At 39.7% G+C, this 16,244-nt stretch overlaps 1 protein-coding gene across 1 annotated transcript; it reads left to right on the top strand.

Moving 5' to 3' along the window:
* Window positions 1-1,050: 1,050 nt before the first annotated feature.
* LOC311508870 (plexin-C1-like) lies at window positions 1,051-15,756 on the top strand (the record flags this gene model as incomplete). The annotated part of the gene is made up of 15 exons (XM_084573859.1): window positions 1,051-3,877; window positions 4,066-4,188; window positions 6,418-6,552; window positions 6,641-6,741; window positions 6,821-6,926; window positions 7,000-7,159; window positions 7,407-7,509; window positions 9,135-9,210; window positions 9,880-9,921; window positions 10,044-10,177; window positions 10,319-10,498; window positions 10,614-10,722; window positions 14,693-14,872; window positions 14,952-15,119; window positions 15,718-15,756. The coding sequence occupies exons 1-15, from the start codon at window positions 2,837-2,839 to the stop codon at window positions 15,754-15,756; spliced, it is 2,697 nt and encodes an 898-aa protein (XP_084429985.1). The 5' UTR covers window positions 1,051-2,836.
* Between the last annotated feature and the right edge of the window lie 488 nt (window positions 15,757-16,244).

Here is a 16,244-nt window from a genome sequence, read left to right as displayed (position 1 = left end):
TTGGAGGTCAATTTACAAAAGTAGCATGTCTTTTATCCTGGGAGGCCACAATTTGCTCTGCTGCATCCTAAAGATATTTGTTCTTTTTCTGATACATAGTCACAACTTGTACACACTGTATGCCACAGCTTGTATGCCATAACATTACAACCAACCGCCTTAATATTATGCTTACCTGACTTCCGCTAATCCAGCGTTCCGCGAAGTTGTGGAACATCAGTGGGAACGCCCAGTCGAGGACAATGAGGTTCTATATTGGCGAAAATATTAACCAAAGAAGAAAATGAGTAAAAAAAACAACAACACAAGAGTAGAAGAAAGAAGAAAGGAGAATGAAGAAAAGAAAGTGCAAAAAAGGGAAAAGGAAAAGAGAGTGAGTGAAACAAAAAAGAAAAAGAGAAGAATAAAGTAGAAAGAAGAAGAATATAGAGCAGCAGGTCCTTTAAGTCCTACAAGTTGTGATGTGTGGCCTACCTGGATTTGACTTGTTGTCCAGCTTATCTCACAGACACTCGAACGGATTGACATCTGGGCAATTTGGAGGAAAAAGAAGTGTGTACGTGGTCTGCAACGTGGCAGGAGCCAAGGTCTCCCAGCAGAACATTGCCCAAAGCATCACACTGCCTCCACTGGCTACTAGTGTATTCTTCCTATAGTGTATCCTGTTGCCATGTGTTCCCCAGCTGTGGACTGGGTTCAGCATGGGCACCCTGACTCACCATAAAATACAATGAGGCACTGACCAACAACAGCAACTGACTGAGGCAACTAGCTGACTTCAGTGCCCTCTGTGCTACAGGTGATTCGCAGGAAGAGTCACCCTCTGCTTCCTCAATCACAGTCAATACATGTGTGTAAATGGTGACTCCATTGTAATGCTGAATCAATATTGCACATACAAAGTAATGGAACCCATTGGTCTCAAAACAAACAGAACAACCTGTGACGCACATGTGTGTCCAGGCACCTTTCTATCAGAGCCAGCATGAAATTATTTCAGCAATTAGAGCTCGTGCTGTTGGATCGGATCACACAGGGAAGCCTTCACTCTCCACGTGCATCAGTGAGCCTTGGCTGACCCATGACCTTGTTGCGGTTTTGGAGACGCTCTGACCCAGTCGTCTATCCATCACAGTCAGGATCTTCTCAGTCGCTCAAATTCTTCCACTTTCTCATTTTTGCTGCTTCTAACATGAATTTCTGAGGCGAAATAAGAATATATCTCTCCCAGTGACAGGTGTCATGCTAAGTACAGTCAGTGTTATTCACTTCACCCATCACTAATCATAATGTTATGTCAGACCTCAACTTCCACCACAGCGGAAGGAAGTAAAGCAGCTTCTCATACATTCTTCCTGAAATAAGTTTATGTTTTTATATACAGATGCACGGTACGGTCGGTTTGTAGAAGTTGCATGCTGGCCTTTAAAATGAATGAGCTGGGTTCATCATCTGTAAAGGAGCCGTACATGAATGCTGCACATGGGCTGTTTGCTCTATAGGGAGGTATGGGTGACGCACCACTGAAGGGAGAGGACATCGTCCAGTTGCTAGCCTAGTGTGCATAATGTCTGACTCAATACACAAACAAATGCAAAGATAAAGAGACTATTTAACAATAAAAAATAATTTTATATGATGTTGGAGTGGTAGTATCACTGAATTTCTCAGTCTGTCTGAGCCATCCTTCCCTCACTATAACGGGCACCTCACTGAGCAGGGTTTTTGAGATGCTACATAAATTTCATTCAGATAAAGAGTCAGAGCTGGCAGCACTACCCTGAGGTATCCACAGATGTACTAACTTTGCTTCCAACATCATTTTCTAAAAACGAATTAAATGACACACTACATGTATGTGCTGTTTAAACCACGTCTTTTATAGACGACAAGTAGCACTGTAACTCTTCTTCCCACAGGGGCCTTTGATTCTCACCACAGTCACTCTCACACAGTTACAACAGAAAATGCGAGAGCTCTGAGAATATATCTGACCACATACCACACACACTCACAGCTGGTATACTGCTGAATAAGATCTGCATAAAAAGATTAATCAATCATTTGTGTATATCCCATATTTGTGTATAGGCTCATTGTCTTGCTGCATGACGCAGTTTCTCTTAAGATTCTTTCTTTTAGAATTCGATGACATAATTCAGAATCCATTGGTCCATCAATGATGGCAAGCCATCAAAACAAGATGCAGCAAAACAGGCCCAAAAAAGACCTGCATGCTGCGCCCCGTCAGTCTGATATGAATTCACTTTGTGGGTTGAAGCGGGAACTTTCTGATGAGTAGGCAGCCTTCTGTTTCCTTCAAGATCTCAGTTTCAGATGTAGTGGGAGATGAGGACGGGGCAAATTGATTTCAAATGGGAAGCAGAGATGAGGGCATCTATCAAATAGCAGACCTCTACAGAAGACTACTATTTATTTAAAATGACACCACGAAACGCTGCCAAATAAACTACAAAGGAATTTGTTCATTCTACTGTTAATACAGGCCCACGTTTCACAGAATTTCCTGGTTTGCGTTGAATAATGAAGTTAAGACAAAAGCATTGTGGACACCGTCAAGGTGAATTCTGTCACTTCCCTTAAGTCCTGACTCTTGAAAAGAAAGAAAAGAAAAGAAAAATTAAGAAGTTCAAGTGTTAAAGCAGAAAAATAAAAAGAAACGCAAGTCTTTAGAAACACTGTGAGTGTTTGTGTCGCTCAGCGCGCTCCCTCCTCCCACTTTCAGCACTTCTCTTTTCAGAGTCTCGCTGCGCTTTTACGCGCGGCTCTAGAGACGCAGTGTCAGAGATCAGAGCGCTATGCAGAGCTTCAGTGTATGAGGGTATCCAGCCAGAGCTGGCACCGTTGCTGGAAAATGATCCTGCTGCTCGGTCTGCTTTGTATTCTCTGGGGAGAACAGGGTCGGTGTCTGGAGGAGGATGGAGGAGGTTTCGCCTTCGATGGAGACATCCGCCACTTCGCAGTGGCCACCAACACGGTTTATATCGCTACAGAGGAGAAGCTGTACCAGCTGAGCCACGACCTGACTCTGATCCACAGTCTGACCCAGAGAGGAATCGTGAAACCCGGTAAAGAGCCGGTGGATGATCAGTTTGACCGGGTCTCTGAGACGGCTGACTGGAACGCAACTTTCAGCGTCAACTTATTATTACCATTTGTTAAGAATGACGCTCAGATCATCTGCGGTGTGACCGACAATCAGTGTGGTTACTGCGAGGTTCCGGGCCTGAGGAACATCTCTAACCTTCTGTACAGAGAACACGTCCAGGTGGGACCACTGAGACGCAACAGCTCGTTCGTCGGTATCCTGGTGGATGTTCAGAAGAATCCAACTCAGACACAGACTTATATTCTGACCGCGATGCAGCCCGAAAAGAGCGAGTGCTCCTCTGATGCTCAGACCATCAACCTTCATAATGCAGATCACAAAGACCACGGAGGTATATTTTCTCTGACTGATGCATCCGGAGTCACACCTTTGATCAAAAATAAAGGCGATGTGGAGTTTGTAGACGGATTTCAGATCAGCTCGACCATCTATCTGTTCTCCAACGTAAGAAGTGAGGCTAAAAGTAACACAGTCCGTCTCATTTGGCTTGAAGGCAAAACAAGTAAAACCCAAACTCTCAAGTCTCTACGGGGGGCGACTCTCAGAGTCTCTGATGGTGAAGACAGCAGACTTCTGGCCTCCTCGGTCATCCCAGGTGGACAGACGGTGCTTTGGAGCGGAGTGTTCAGTGTGGACGGAGAACAAAGCAACACTGAGCTGGTGGTGTTTGACATCAGTCTTGATCTCAGCTTAGAGAAAGATAAGGATCCAGACTTCTACTATGTGGATAGTCCCAAACTGAAGCAGGTAAACAATATTTTAATGGTGATTAGATGTTGACTCTACCTTTCACAGTATGTCTTCTCTGGTCATTCATGCAAGATAAACGTTCATCACTTCATTATTGTGTGGTTCCTACAAAGTCATTAAACTAGAAACATCATATATTGACTCACTTTAAGGACGTTCTTTGTATGTTCTGTTCTGTTTCTCAGCCTAAGACCCTTAAACCAAAGGCAGTACTCTTCAGGCAGCCCTACATGACCTCTGTGCTGGCAGTGAGGAAGAAGACATGGATGGTTTTCTTCATTGGTACAGGAGATGGACAGCTCATTAAGGTAAGTGTTTATAAAGAGTGATGTGCATCTATTATTGTGGAAAATATTATCTTATCAGGCATCTTGGTTTCCTTGAGGTCATATTAGGGGCCAGACCTTTCTCTAGACGACATCCTCACTTTAGCTGGAGCCATGGACAATTAATTAAATTATAGTGCTTTGGGCCTGTGTACTAAGGGCTCTAAATATTGGGGTTGGCTATCATGAATAATTAATAATTATCAAAAATAATTTTTTATTATTAAATAATTGGATCTAAATTACTAGATCACCTAAGGGCACCACCCTTCTGAGAAGGGAAAAGATAGCCAGTCCATCAAATCAGTCTCATAATATTTACTAAATTGTCAGTTTGATACTCATGGTGAGCTTCCATCACTTACCACCAGGTTCAGGTCCCAACAACTGTATATACTGTATATATCACTAATTGTTTGTTTGCTGGTTTTGTCTTCAGTAAGTTCAGTTCATGCCGTATCGGGTTGAGATTATTTGACCGATTCAGCCATTGCAGAATATTCGTCTTTACCTTTTTCAAAAACTCCTGGGTTGTTTTCACAGTATTTTTAGGGTCATGGACCATCTGTACTGTGAAGCACTGTCCAATCATATTTGCTGCATTTGTCTACATCTGAGCCACACTTTACCTCTGTACACTAGAGAATTCAGTGTCTTCAGCCACATCATCAATAACACTAGTGACCCAGTGGCTTTAGAAGTTATGCATGCTCATGATTCACTGTCCTCACAGTTTTTTACAGATGATGTTGTGTAGTTAAAGGTAAGGTCGTGTCCAACTTTTACCAACATTCATTTTGTTGTGGTGATAACTGTAAGATGCTAGGTGACCGGAGAGAGATTTGTGACACAAATGTAAGGGCAGAAGCAACTGCTGATGGAAACAGGAAATCCTGTGTGGACCAGGGAGTTGTTTGAGACAGCAATGGAAAGAGCTTCATTTATATGAGACAGAAACAGAAACCTTGATAATTATGTGATTCACTGTAATAACCACACTAAAATGAAATAGAATCTAATGAGTACAGATACCTTTGTCGGGTTGTTAAACACGATTTGGCATCTAAATACAGTTTTTAAATACATAATTTTTATACATTGCTTATTCCTGTCACATTATATACTCAAGCTGCACTGTGAGTGTTTTTTTTTTCTTCTCTCTGTACGTCTCTTTCCACCTGTTGGTTTCACGTCCTGTGTACCACTTCACATACAGACCACAGAATTATAATAGCTGTTTGCTACTTGTGGTTAGTCTTCACTCAGTTGTAGGGTGAAAGATGCCTCGCTTTATTAAGTCCATGTCAGATCTGTTTAACACTCTCAGAAATAACAGCGCAACTTCAGTCAACAGCTTGGAGGAATTTTAGCCCTTTCCTCAGTACAGAACCGCTTCAGTTCTGAGATGTTGGTGGGTTTCCTCATATTAATTGCTATCTCCATTCACAACATTTCTCTTGGATTAAGGTCAGGATTCCTCTGTGACCTTTCTTTTGTAGAATGACTTGTGCGCTATCAGCGATAGCAAGCCGGATCAGAAGGAGATCAGACCATGACAAATCTTTTAAACAAAACGGGGCAATGAACACTGTAACACTTGGAAACACTTCTGAACAGATGCAACTCACAGATATGTTATATTGGCTAATTTTCTTGAATAAACAAATACACAAGTGTAATAGTTTTGTTCAGTCTGTTTGATTGGGTTTTCTTTGTCTACTGTCAGGACTTGACTGAAAAAATCCACTGATGTTCTGAGTCATTTTTATACAGAAATGTAGAATGTTTTGAGGCACACAAAAACTTTTACGTGCTTTTTTTTGTTTGTTTTTTTGAAGACACGTGAAAAAAACAAAGTTGAACTGATTCTATGAACTATTACTGCATGTGTAGCTAACGTCTGATATATAGTAGCTTAATTCTCTGTGCCATTCTGTTTGCAAAACAATAAAGAACCCAGAATTGATACTGGGCTTTTCATAAGATTGAGTGATGATAACAAACATTTAGAAGTCAATATTATGAAGTTGATTACATCTAGTTACATGTTTATTTGCTAACTATTTAACATAATTTTGTTGGTTGTAGCTAAATGAATGTGTAAAAATCTGATATTTGTATTTTTTATAATTTGACAATTTTCTTTATTGATCGGAGCTTCAATTGCTTTTGATTTGAAGGTATGTAACACAGATTCATTGTTGTTGTCAGCTTGCTGTGGACAGGAACTATCACCCTGCTTCTCCCACGGTGCTCTACAAGGCCAATGACGACCGCCAAGTGTTTCCCAAAATACAACTGGATCAAGTAGATCAGAAACATGTCTACGTGGCATTTAGAAACCAGGTACTGCTGTTACTCACTAACTATTATTTTAGTGTCACATGTATCTTTGCTGTATTTTGAAGTGTCTCTAAATTATTTTTTTTTCCAGATGAAGCGTGTACCTGTATCAAAGTGCAGCACGTACACAAATGTACAGGAGTGTTGGTCTGCACAGGATCCATACTGTGTCTGGTGTGGCTCTAAACAAAGGTCAGAGAAACAACATCTGCATCTGACATATTCAAAGACCCATCATGAACTTGGTTATAAAAGATTTCTCTTTTCCCAGATGCACATTTGAAGACGACTGCAAAGATTCTGACTGGTTGTCCATTCCTGATGATTTCCAAGAGAAAATAGTTTCTCACAAAGTTGTAAAGAACCCCAGTGGAGAGGTACAGGTTATACACTAACACTATACAACTGTAACTATCAGTTACTTGTCACTCATCTCTCTTCCTTTCTCAGATCACACTAAAGATCCAGACCCACCTGACTGTGAACTGGAAGGAGTTGAACTTTACCTGTCAAATCTCTGCATCATCTGGAGAACTTTGTACACAAAATAGTCCTCCTCTGTTCCCACAATGCACCTGCAGCCTATCAAATGGCTCAATTCCTGCTGACGGTCAGAAACTTTAGATAAATAATCCAGTTAACTTAAAATCTCACAGGGAGGAGTTGTAGATGTTAAGTTGTCATAAATCAGGCCTGTTCATTAATTTGCAACATGTCCCACCATAACCACATACAACCAAAAATATCAATGAGAGAGACGACTCTGACAGAAGAAATATTCTACCAGTTAACACATCTGTGTTGTCATGTGGTAGAGGTCAAGACTCTGAAGTTCATCATATTATTTTCTCTAAAAGGCCTGGATGTCACTATAAAGATCAGACTTGGGAAAACGAACCTTTCAGAGCGACTGAAGCTAACCAATTGCTCTGACATCAGTGGACCTCCAAGTTCTGTCTTGTAAGTCCGTTCATATTTTGTAGAAATCAAAGACACAAACTGTGATTAAACTATCATCCTTTGATCATAGTTGGTTGTGACTTCATCACCATGGAGGATATCTATGATATAATATATAGAAATACTACACTGTAAAATGTGATAAGTTGACTTAAAAAGGTAAAATATGTCATTAAATGTAAGATAGACTATAACATGTCAATACAGATAACTTAAAAGTTTGAGTGATGGTAAGTAAGCACTGCTCATTAAGAAAAAGATATATTTACAAATCAAAGCATTCACAGTAATAGTGAAAAAGAAGGAGCTGCCTTAAAATCTTTAAGTGAGCTGAACTAAAAGTTTTAAGACGTTGAAAGAAAGAGGGAGAACAGTTTGATGGGAGCACTAACTCCATTTGTTCTCTAAGACAAACAACAAACAATCTTGGGAGCTAGCATCTTTCTCGCCAGTTATGTAGCTACAATAGCAATGATTCAGGCTGACTGGAAGACATGTGATACTGTGGCATTGACTTAAATAAGAAGGACTAAAGACAACTTACAAATGATGTCTTGAAGAAGTCTGCATTCTCATCTCCAAGGAGGAAAGGAAGGTCAAGGAGGACTGCTGTTCGCTTCGCCTCTACAATGACCATCACAGTTGCTACTGCTGTAACCTATTAGCTCTAATGAGAGCTTGGCGACAGTAAGGTGTTTTACATTGAATGGTAGCGGTGGTAATGGTAAAGAAATAAACCAAAACTTGGCAATTTAAAGACGTACACTTAACCAGCAACCTCTCACCAACAGATATTGAATAAGACATCTAAGTTTAATTAATAAATATCCAATTAAATTTACCATTTAGCTGCAGCTCACCTTCACATGGCCGGGCCAGAAACTCTCCTTTTGCTTTGAGTGTAGTGTACAGCAGCCATCACCAAGAACGTCTAGCCAAGTGCTGCCACCTAGTGTCGGGCATAAGTATCAGGTTTCTCTGGGTTTTAGGGGCGGGTCCTCATCACATACTGTTGCATTACTTAAAGTGGAACTACTGTTTTCTTACAACCTGGACCTTATTTCTGGTATAAAATATGATCGTTTACTCACCCATATAACTTCTGTGTAATTTGTAGTCAGTCTGGAGATATTTAGATCCACGTATATCCATATATTGGGAGCAAATGGGGCACCGAAACGCAGCATCAACGCATTATCTGCCGTGAAACTCATTAATTTCACCCATATTTTGTTATCGTAAGCTAGTGCTATTCCCCGTTGAATCTGGAGTTAGCTGTTATCATAATCCAGGGTCTGTAGATTGACCTACACACCCCGGATGATGTCTTCCTGATTGACTACAAATTACACAAAAGTTATATGGGTGAGTAAACGATTGTATTTTATGCCAGAAATAAGGCCCAGGTTGTAAAAAACAGTAGTTTCCCTTTAATGCTGTTGACTTTAAAGTTGTATTAACTAATCGTAACTTGAGAGTCTGCACCCAAAGCAAGCACATATCAGTTAAGATGACTTCCTGTTTTATTAGAAATGATGTTTTACAGTGTAATTGACATAGTACTATATTAGTAATCATTGTGAGCCATGTGAGTAGTTGTTAATATGTGTTTGTTTGTTCTTCAGGTGTCAGCAGTGTATCAAGGCTGGCTGTGGATGGAACGAAAACAGCTGTTCCTGGTCCAGTCAAGGAGTGGAGGATGTAATAATGTTTGTTTTTATTTGAGGTTGTTTTTAAGATAAGCATGGCTCATGTTAGCTGATCTCCAAGAATACGCTGATTAAATTCAATAAAAAATCCTAACAGAAGCATTTTATGTATTAAAATTGGTATTCTAATATAAATATGTTTTGGTAGATTCACTTATTTGCATGGAGTAGGCCAGCTGAACCAAGGCTGGATGAACTTAGTTTATAACAAAAAAAAAAAACACATTTTGCCAGTGTATCATGGGGTTATGAATGTGCATTTATTATGAAGTTTTATCATACTTTGGAAGAACATCCACATCTACCTGTTCTCTAATTATGGAGCAGTGTTATGAAAGTATAATTATATACGCATTTATACTGTTAAATACTTTTCTACCAACTGTTTTCCTGCATTTGGTAGCTGGATTATCTGTTTAAAATCTTTGCATCTCTTAAGTTAAGCAACACATGTCAGATACAGCCTACTAAGAAAGATATTAATTACACTGTATTATATAATAGTTGTTCTGTGTCTGAATACACCTTAGGTTAGCTGTGTGCAGTTTTTTTTTTTGTTTGTTTTTTTTATATCTGAACAAACATTAGATGCAACAGTTTCTGGATCAACTGTACAGTGACTGTAAACTTGCTGAATTAATTCCCCCACTTCCTCCTGCAGGATAATGTTTGCAAAAAGATGGAGCCTGGGATTAACTTTCCTGTGAGTCTGAACCTCAACTGTCACACACATAGTTCCTCTGACAAATCACCTACATTCACTAAATGTTATAACATTAATAGGATAATGTTTTAAAGGTGATTTTTGTATGTTTTTTCTGTTAGAAGCCAGAAATCTCCTCCATCACTCCCAGTGTTGTGTCTTTCTACGGTAGAAACCATGCATTGTTGTCAGGTCAGAACCTCATTAATGTGACCAGAGTGAGGATCCAGACAGACCTAGACTGTACTCCACAAGAGTGAGTCACTTTACAGACAACACTAGAAAACCTACACTAGAAAAACACTTCTACTGTGAACTGACATATTCTACAGTGTCATGTTTTCTGTACATTATTGTTATTGTGATGATGGTGAGTCTTGATCTGTTTCTCTTTCAGATCTCCTGCATGGAACAAGACTGGTGTCAGTCTGACGTTCCACATTCCCAGCACAGATAAGAAAGGTGTTGTCAAAGCATGTGTTCTACTGCCAGATGACAGTTGCCACGGCAACACTGAAATCACATATCAATCAACACCATCCTGCACCAACATTGCACCGAGCAGCACCTGGGCCAGGTAAGTTTTAATTAGTCAATTTAATACTGTTAACAATATGCACAGTGGTAGGCCCTCCAAAAGAACCAGGGATAAATACCTTCTCTCTGACTGGCTGCTGTTCCATGTCCTGCAGTGGGAAGAGGAAGGTCACACTCATAGGGGTCCACCTGGAGTCTGTGGAAGGAATCACACACAGCCACAGCCAACAGGAAGTCCAACTTTCCAGAACCAGCAGCAGTCAGGTGGGCCTCTAGACACAAAGCCTCTTTGATACGAAGTCTTGTAAATACTATATTGTATTTAATTGTGAATTAAATACAAAGGAAATTAAAATGTATTTTAAAATAAAATGAAAAACAGATTTTTGTAGGTAAGTGTAAGAGTTTTGATTATTAACAGAATGGTTCCTTAGAAAGTGGAATTCTTAAACTTTTAAAAATGCTGTGGGGCAACCTATACCACTGGGTAGCATTTTCTTTCATTGTAATGACCATGAACAGAGAAGTGTATTGTGTCCCCCTCTCCTTTAATTATTACAGCAACTCTCAGCGATCTCTACAGAATAGCACTGTGTATGATCAGGACATTGTTTTGTGTTTATACTGCTGCTAGTTTTCTAGCATGACAAGCTGAGAGAAATAAACTATAATGGCCATTTTCATTTCAACACAGTAATATGTCCCATATTTAGTGGTGTATTTTTTTATGTTTAGTAGGTGAGTATGTTGGCACAAATGCATAAGCTATAACAGGCTTTAGCTGCACAGAATACTATACTCGTTAGTAGCATATAAATCATTTTCAAAGTCACAAACCTTGTATTGTATTAAAAGTTTCCAAAATACCAAATAGGATAGACGGAATGTGGTAGTAAATGCATAAATGTATGCATAAGACAACCATAATAGATATAAAAACAGTGTCTTCATCGTGCTGAATATTTCCCTTAGTGTAATCATCCTATAGCTTGAGACAGATATACTAGATGTGATCAGTGTTAAAATCTTTTTATCCTTTTGTATTTATAGCTACTTAAAAGGCTAAATCTGTGATCCAAATATCAAATATCAACCAAATATCAAAAGACAAATTTGAACCTGTCATCAGTAAGACTTATAGCACTTTCAATAGCTGAACTTGAACTAGGCAACAATTAAATCTAGTCCTTTGCAATGCCTCACAGCGAGAAGGTCCCGGGTTCGAATCCATGGGCCGACTGGGCCTTTCTGTGTAGAGTTTGCATGTTCTCCCTGTGTCTGCGTGGGTTCTCTCCAGGTACGACCTGCCCAGGGTGTACCCCCGCCTCTCGCCCGATGACAGCTGGGATAGGCTCCAGCAGACCCCCGCGACCCTTAACAGGAATAAGCGGGTGCAGAAGATGAATGAATGAATAGACACTAATGAAAACATAAACAAAGTTCAATTTCTGCCACATTCTGTAATTAGAACCCCTTAAATCTTACACATCTTTAACATGCAGAGATATCAATCACGTTTGTTGTTTTTCACAGTAATAAAGAGTTTTCCATGCCAATGAAATCCACTCACATACCTCACAGACACAGAGGAAATGGTTGGGATCCTCCTTCAGGTAAAATGGAAGTCCAAGCAAAGCAGCTGCTCTTATCTTCTGGTTTGAAGTCTGAACACACAAAAACAACAGAAGACAAACAATCACAATTGTTGCAGTCAAGTATGTCCATGGGAATTCTGACACTGGGGCTGCTGCTGTTTTGCTTAGCATTTGATAAGCTAAACTGTGGTTAAAAATAAATTTAGCGACATCACAGTCAGGTACATGCTAAATGGGACATGGCGGTAAGTTCTCATTAGAATGTAATGACCTGTTCCTATTCAAAATGTACAGTCTATAAGCGCAACAGACCGTTGGAAGTAGTTCGCCTTGTGAGCCAGCTTGACCTATTGCACGCCCTGTTGACCCTTGACCTATCAATTCAGCGAGTAATATTATGTTGTTTGCTACGAAAATGGACACTAACGAGCAAAGCCGCCCTGAGCGGACAATCACTACAGCAAAGCATCTGAGAAGTAGTGTATGGAAGTATTTTGGGTTCTACACTGTAGATGGAAAAGTAACTAACAAAGATAAAGCTGTCTGTCGACTTTGTATAACGCAGCTCTCTTACTCTACGACAACAAATCTGCGTACTCACCTGCTACCTTACAACCTCAAATTCATTCAAATAAATTGCGCGTCATTTCAAATTTGTTCGAACTTGATTTTTTGAAAAAGTGACAGCCCTAGCTCTTACAGGTCATTAAAATGTAAAATTCTGCAGTTGGAAAAACTGACAAACTGAAAAAGAAAGAAGAAAATCTAATTCCCAATCAATACACGCTGGTACTGAAAACTCAAATTCATATCCAGCAAAGCCTGATATTTGTAATTTGTAATTACCTGTCTTTCTGAGAACAGTGCAGGCCATCTGTCTTTGGCTTCAGACACTGGAGGCTCACCCTCAACAATCTCCTTCCTTCGCAAGGCAAAGGTGCTCTCCATCAGAGTATCCATCATTTTCACGTCTTTCTTCTTTCTCTTCATTTCCTCTATCAGAGCTATTCTCTCACTTTCAAGGCAGTCTGGAGACTTCCCTTCAGGAATATCTGGCAAGAAGTTGATCTCAGATTGTTTCGCTTTCTTCAGTTTTTCCTGTTCCCAGTTGATGTGTTTGACCTCTTTTGACTGACTGTAAGCTCTGGGCATCTTAAAAGTGAGGCTGAACTTCCAGCACTTAATTTAACAAGCATTTTGATAAAAAACAAGCAGGCTAAAAGTTTGTTCTTACCTTGGGAGCTCCTGATCCACAAAGTTTCTTGTGGCACATGGCACAAGTGAGTTGTCCTTGTTGGTTGGGGTCTCATATGCACTTTTTCAGGGGCTACATATCGATGAATTGAGTCAACTAAGAAATTTATATTGCCTGAACTATTCTGATTGAACTGATTGGTTGGGCACAGTTAAACTTGATATTTCAAGTCCAGCACGCATTTTAGTTGATCTGACTCAGGGAAATGAGCTGAGGTAGCTAAAACCTCAAATCCTTTTTTACAGTGTATGTGGGGGACACAGCAAACATCTGGAAGAAGGTGCTCTGGTCAGATGAGCCCAACATTGAACTTTTTGGCCTAAATGCAAAACGTTATGTGTACCGGAAAACTAACACTGCACATCACTCTCAACACACCATCCCCCCTGTCAAACATGGTGGTGGCAGCATCATGTTCTGGGTGTGCTTCTCTTCGTCAGGGACAGGGAAGATAGTCAGAGTTGATGAGAAGATGGATGGAGCCAAATACAGAGCAATGTTGGAAGAAAACCTGTTGGAGTCTGCAAAAGACTTGAGAGTGGGGCGGAGGTTCACCTTTCAGGAGGACAACGACCCAAATCATAAAGCCAGGGCAACAATAGAATAGTTTAAAATAAAACATATTCATGTGTTGGAATGGCCCAGTCAAAGTCCAGACCTAAGTCCAATCGAGAATCTGTATCAAAATCTGAAAACAGCTGTTCACAAACGCTCTCCATCTAATCTGACTGAGCTGACTGAGGTGTTTTGCAAAGAAGAATCGGCAAAATTTGCAGTCTCTAGATATGCAAGGCTGGTAGAGACATACCTCAAAAGACTTGCAGCTGCAATTGCAGCAAAAGGCGGTTCCACAAAGTATTGACTCAGGGGGGTTGAATACTTTTGCACACCACACTTTTCAGTTTTTTATTTGTGAAAAAATAATATAATTGTGTGTGCCCATTGTGTTGGTCTTTCACATAAAATTTCTACAAAATCTATTTGTGTTTGTGGTCGTAAACTGACAAAATGTGGAAAAGTTCAAGGGGTATGAATACTTTTGCAAGCCACTGTAAGTTACTCAAAAACAGAAATGATAGTGTTCAGAAAACACTATCAGTCTGGATCTCTTATCAGCTACCAGGAACCCACTACCAGACATTTAGCAGCAGTGTTTACTTTGAGTTGAGGGTTGAACCACGCTTTTTACTTTTCTTAACTTTAATTTGACTTGCCTGGGTCAGCATTGTTTAGCTCTGTTCAGTTTTACATCTTAACAATTTATTATGTAATATTATGTTGAGACATTAAATTGCATTGCTTACCGGCCATGTCAGCATCATTACCATATCATGCAAGCCACACCCAGTTTCGATTATATATAACAGATGTAAATTCCCCACAGAAACTCTCCTATGAGACACCTGCAGCTTTAAGCCCTCAGATGATTTCTGTCAGCACTGTGTATTTGAAAGTAGCCAATCAATCCTTGGCCTGCTCCACAACTATAACCTACTATCCAGACCCTGTGTTCACCACCTTCACATCGATTAGGACAGGGGATGGGGTTCACATCACAATACAGGTACAACTTTTTAGTTTTCTTCTACATTTTTTTTTAACAGATGTGCAAACATCAAGCATTTGTCATTTAATCATTTCAGAAAAAGGCAGACAAACTGGAGATGACAGCAGCAGAGTTGTCAGTGTGGGGTGTTAGTGGTGAAAATAAATACCCTTGTATCATGGAAGGCAGAGAAACCAACAACCAGACTGACTTTTTCATCTGTGAGATACAAACCACAAACAACATTAAACTTCAGCACATAGAGGTAAAACTTTCCTCTCAACTGGAAAATACTGAGTCAAACTTGAGGCAGTTTAGTTTTAATGCAATGACTTTCAAATAGAGACATTTACCTAAAACCTTTGATGAACACAGTAAATGGATATTTGACTGACTAATCCTTTGTGACATTCCACTGTGAAATTTCTTTTCAATAAAAGTGCCATTATTGTTTTCTAGATAAAGTATGGTGGCCAGACAGTGAAGCTAGGTCCTCTGCCTTTAGTTCATCAGGTCCTTCTGATAGTGCGTTTGATGCTGATACCCTGTGTCATATTTGGTAAGTGATTTTGATCCATCAACAGTTGGAAGACTAGGAAATTCTATTTTTCTGCTCAGTTTGAATCAGTAACTCTTCATCTTTCAGTGTTGGTGTTTATCTATTACTGGCAGAAGAGACTCTCCGCTGAGATGAACAAGCTCTGACCATGGATGTCTAGTTCTCCAGCCATTCTCACAGGGAACACGTTCACCTGCTGGCTTCAGATACGTATTAAAAAGCTTCCTGCTTTCTTTATTTTCAGTCAGTATTTGTACATTCTTCTTCCTGTCTCTGTTGGTTGATTTGTAACTTTGTGCCGCAGATGAGACTTGAGGCAGCCACTGCGAGCAGCCGAGAGTAATCCCACACAATCAATTTATCGTTGTGTATATTTATCATACAGACCTCAGAGTAGCAGTAATCCTCCCCTCTTCTAAATCCCAACCAGAAATTACATAAGCATATTTCCTAAAATCAGGAACTGTTCCATTAAAGCATCAGGCCATTGGAGCTTTTTGACATTTACTCTTTTGATACAGGCTATAGAAGTAGTATATACAAAGTCATTGTATTTGAGGTGGAATGTTAATATTAAGAGACCATTCAAAGTACTTATTACTTGTACTGTACTTATTGAAGGTTTTGACTTATTTTTTTTTATGTACAATTTTTATACCAATGTTTACTTCTATATACTTTTTAATGACCATATTGAAATAAATGCTTATCCTATTACTACCTTGTAATTATTTAATACTTAATGGGTTATTAGAGAAGTATTGACAGTGTGATTTATTTCTTGGTTTTCCCTAAATATATATATACATTATTCTTCCTCTTGTGAATAAA

The sequence above is a fragment of the Chelon labrosus genome, assembly GCF_963514085.1.
Source record: "Chelon labrosus genome assembly, chromosome: 23".
Lineage (NCBI taxonomy): Eukaryota > Metazoa > Chordata > Actinopteri > Mugiliformes > Mugilidae > Chelon > Chelon labrosus.
This window is presented reverse-complemented; position numbering and strand designations above follow the sequence as displayed.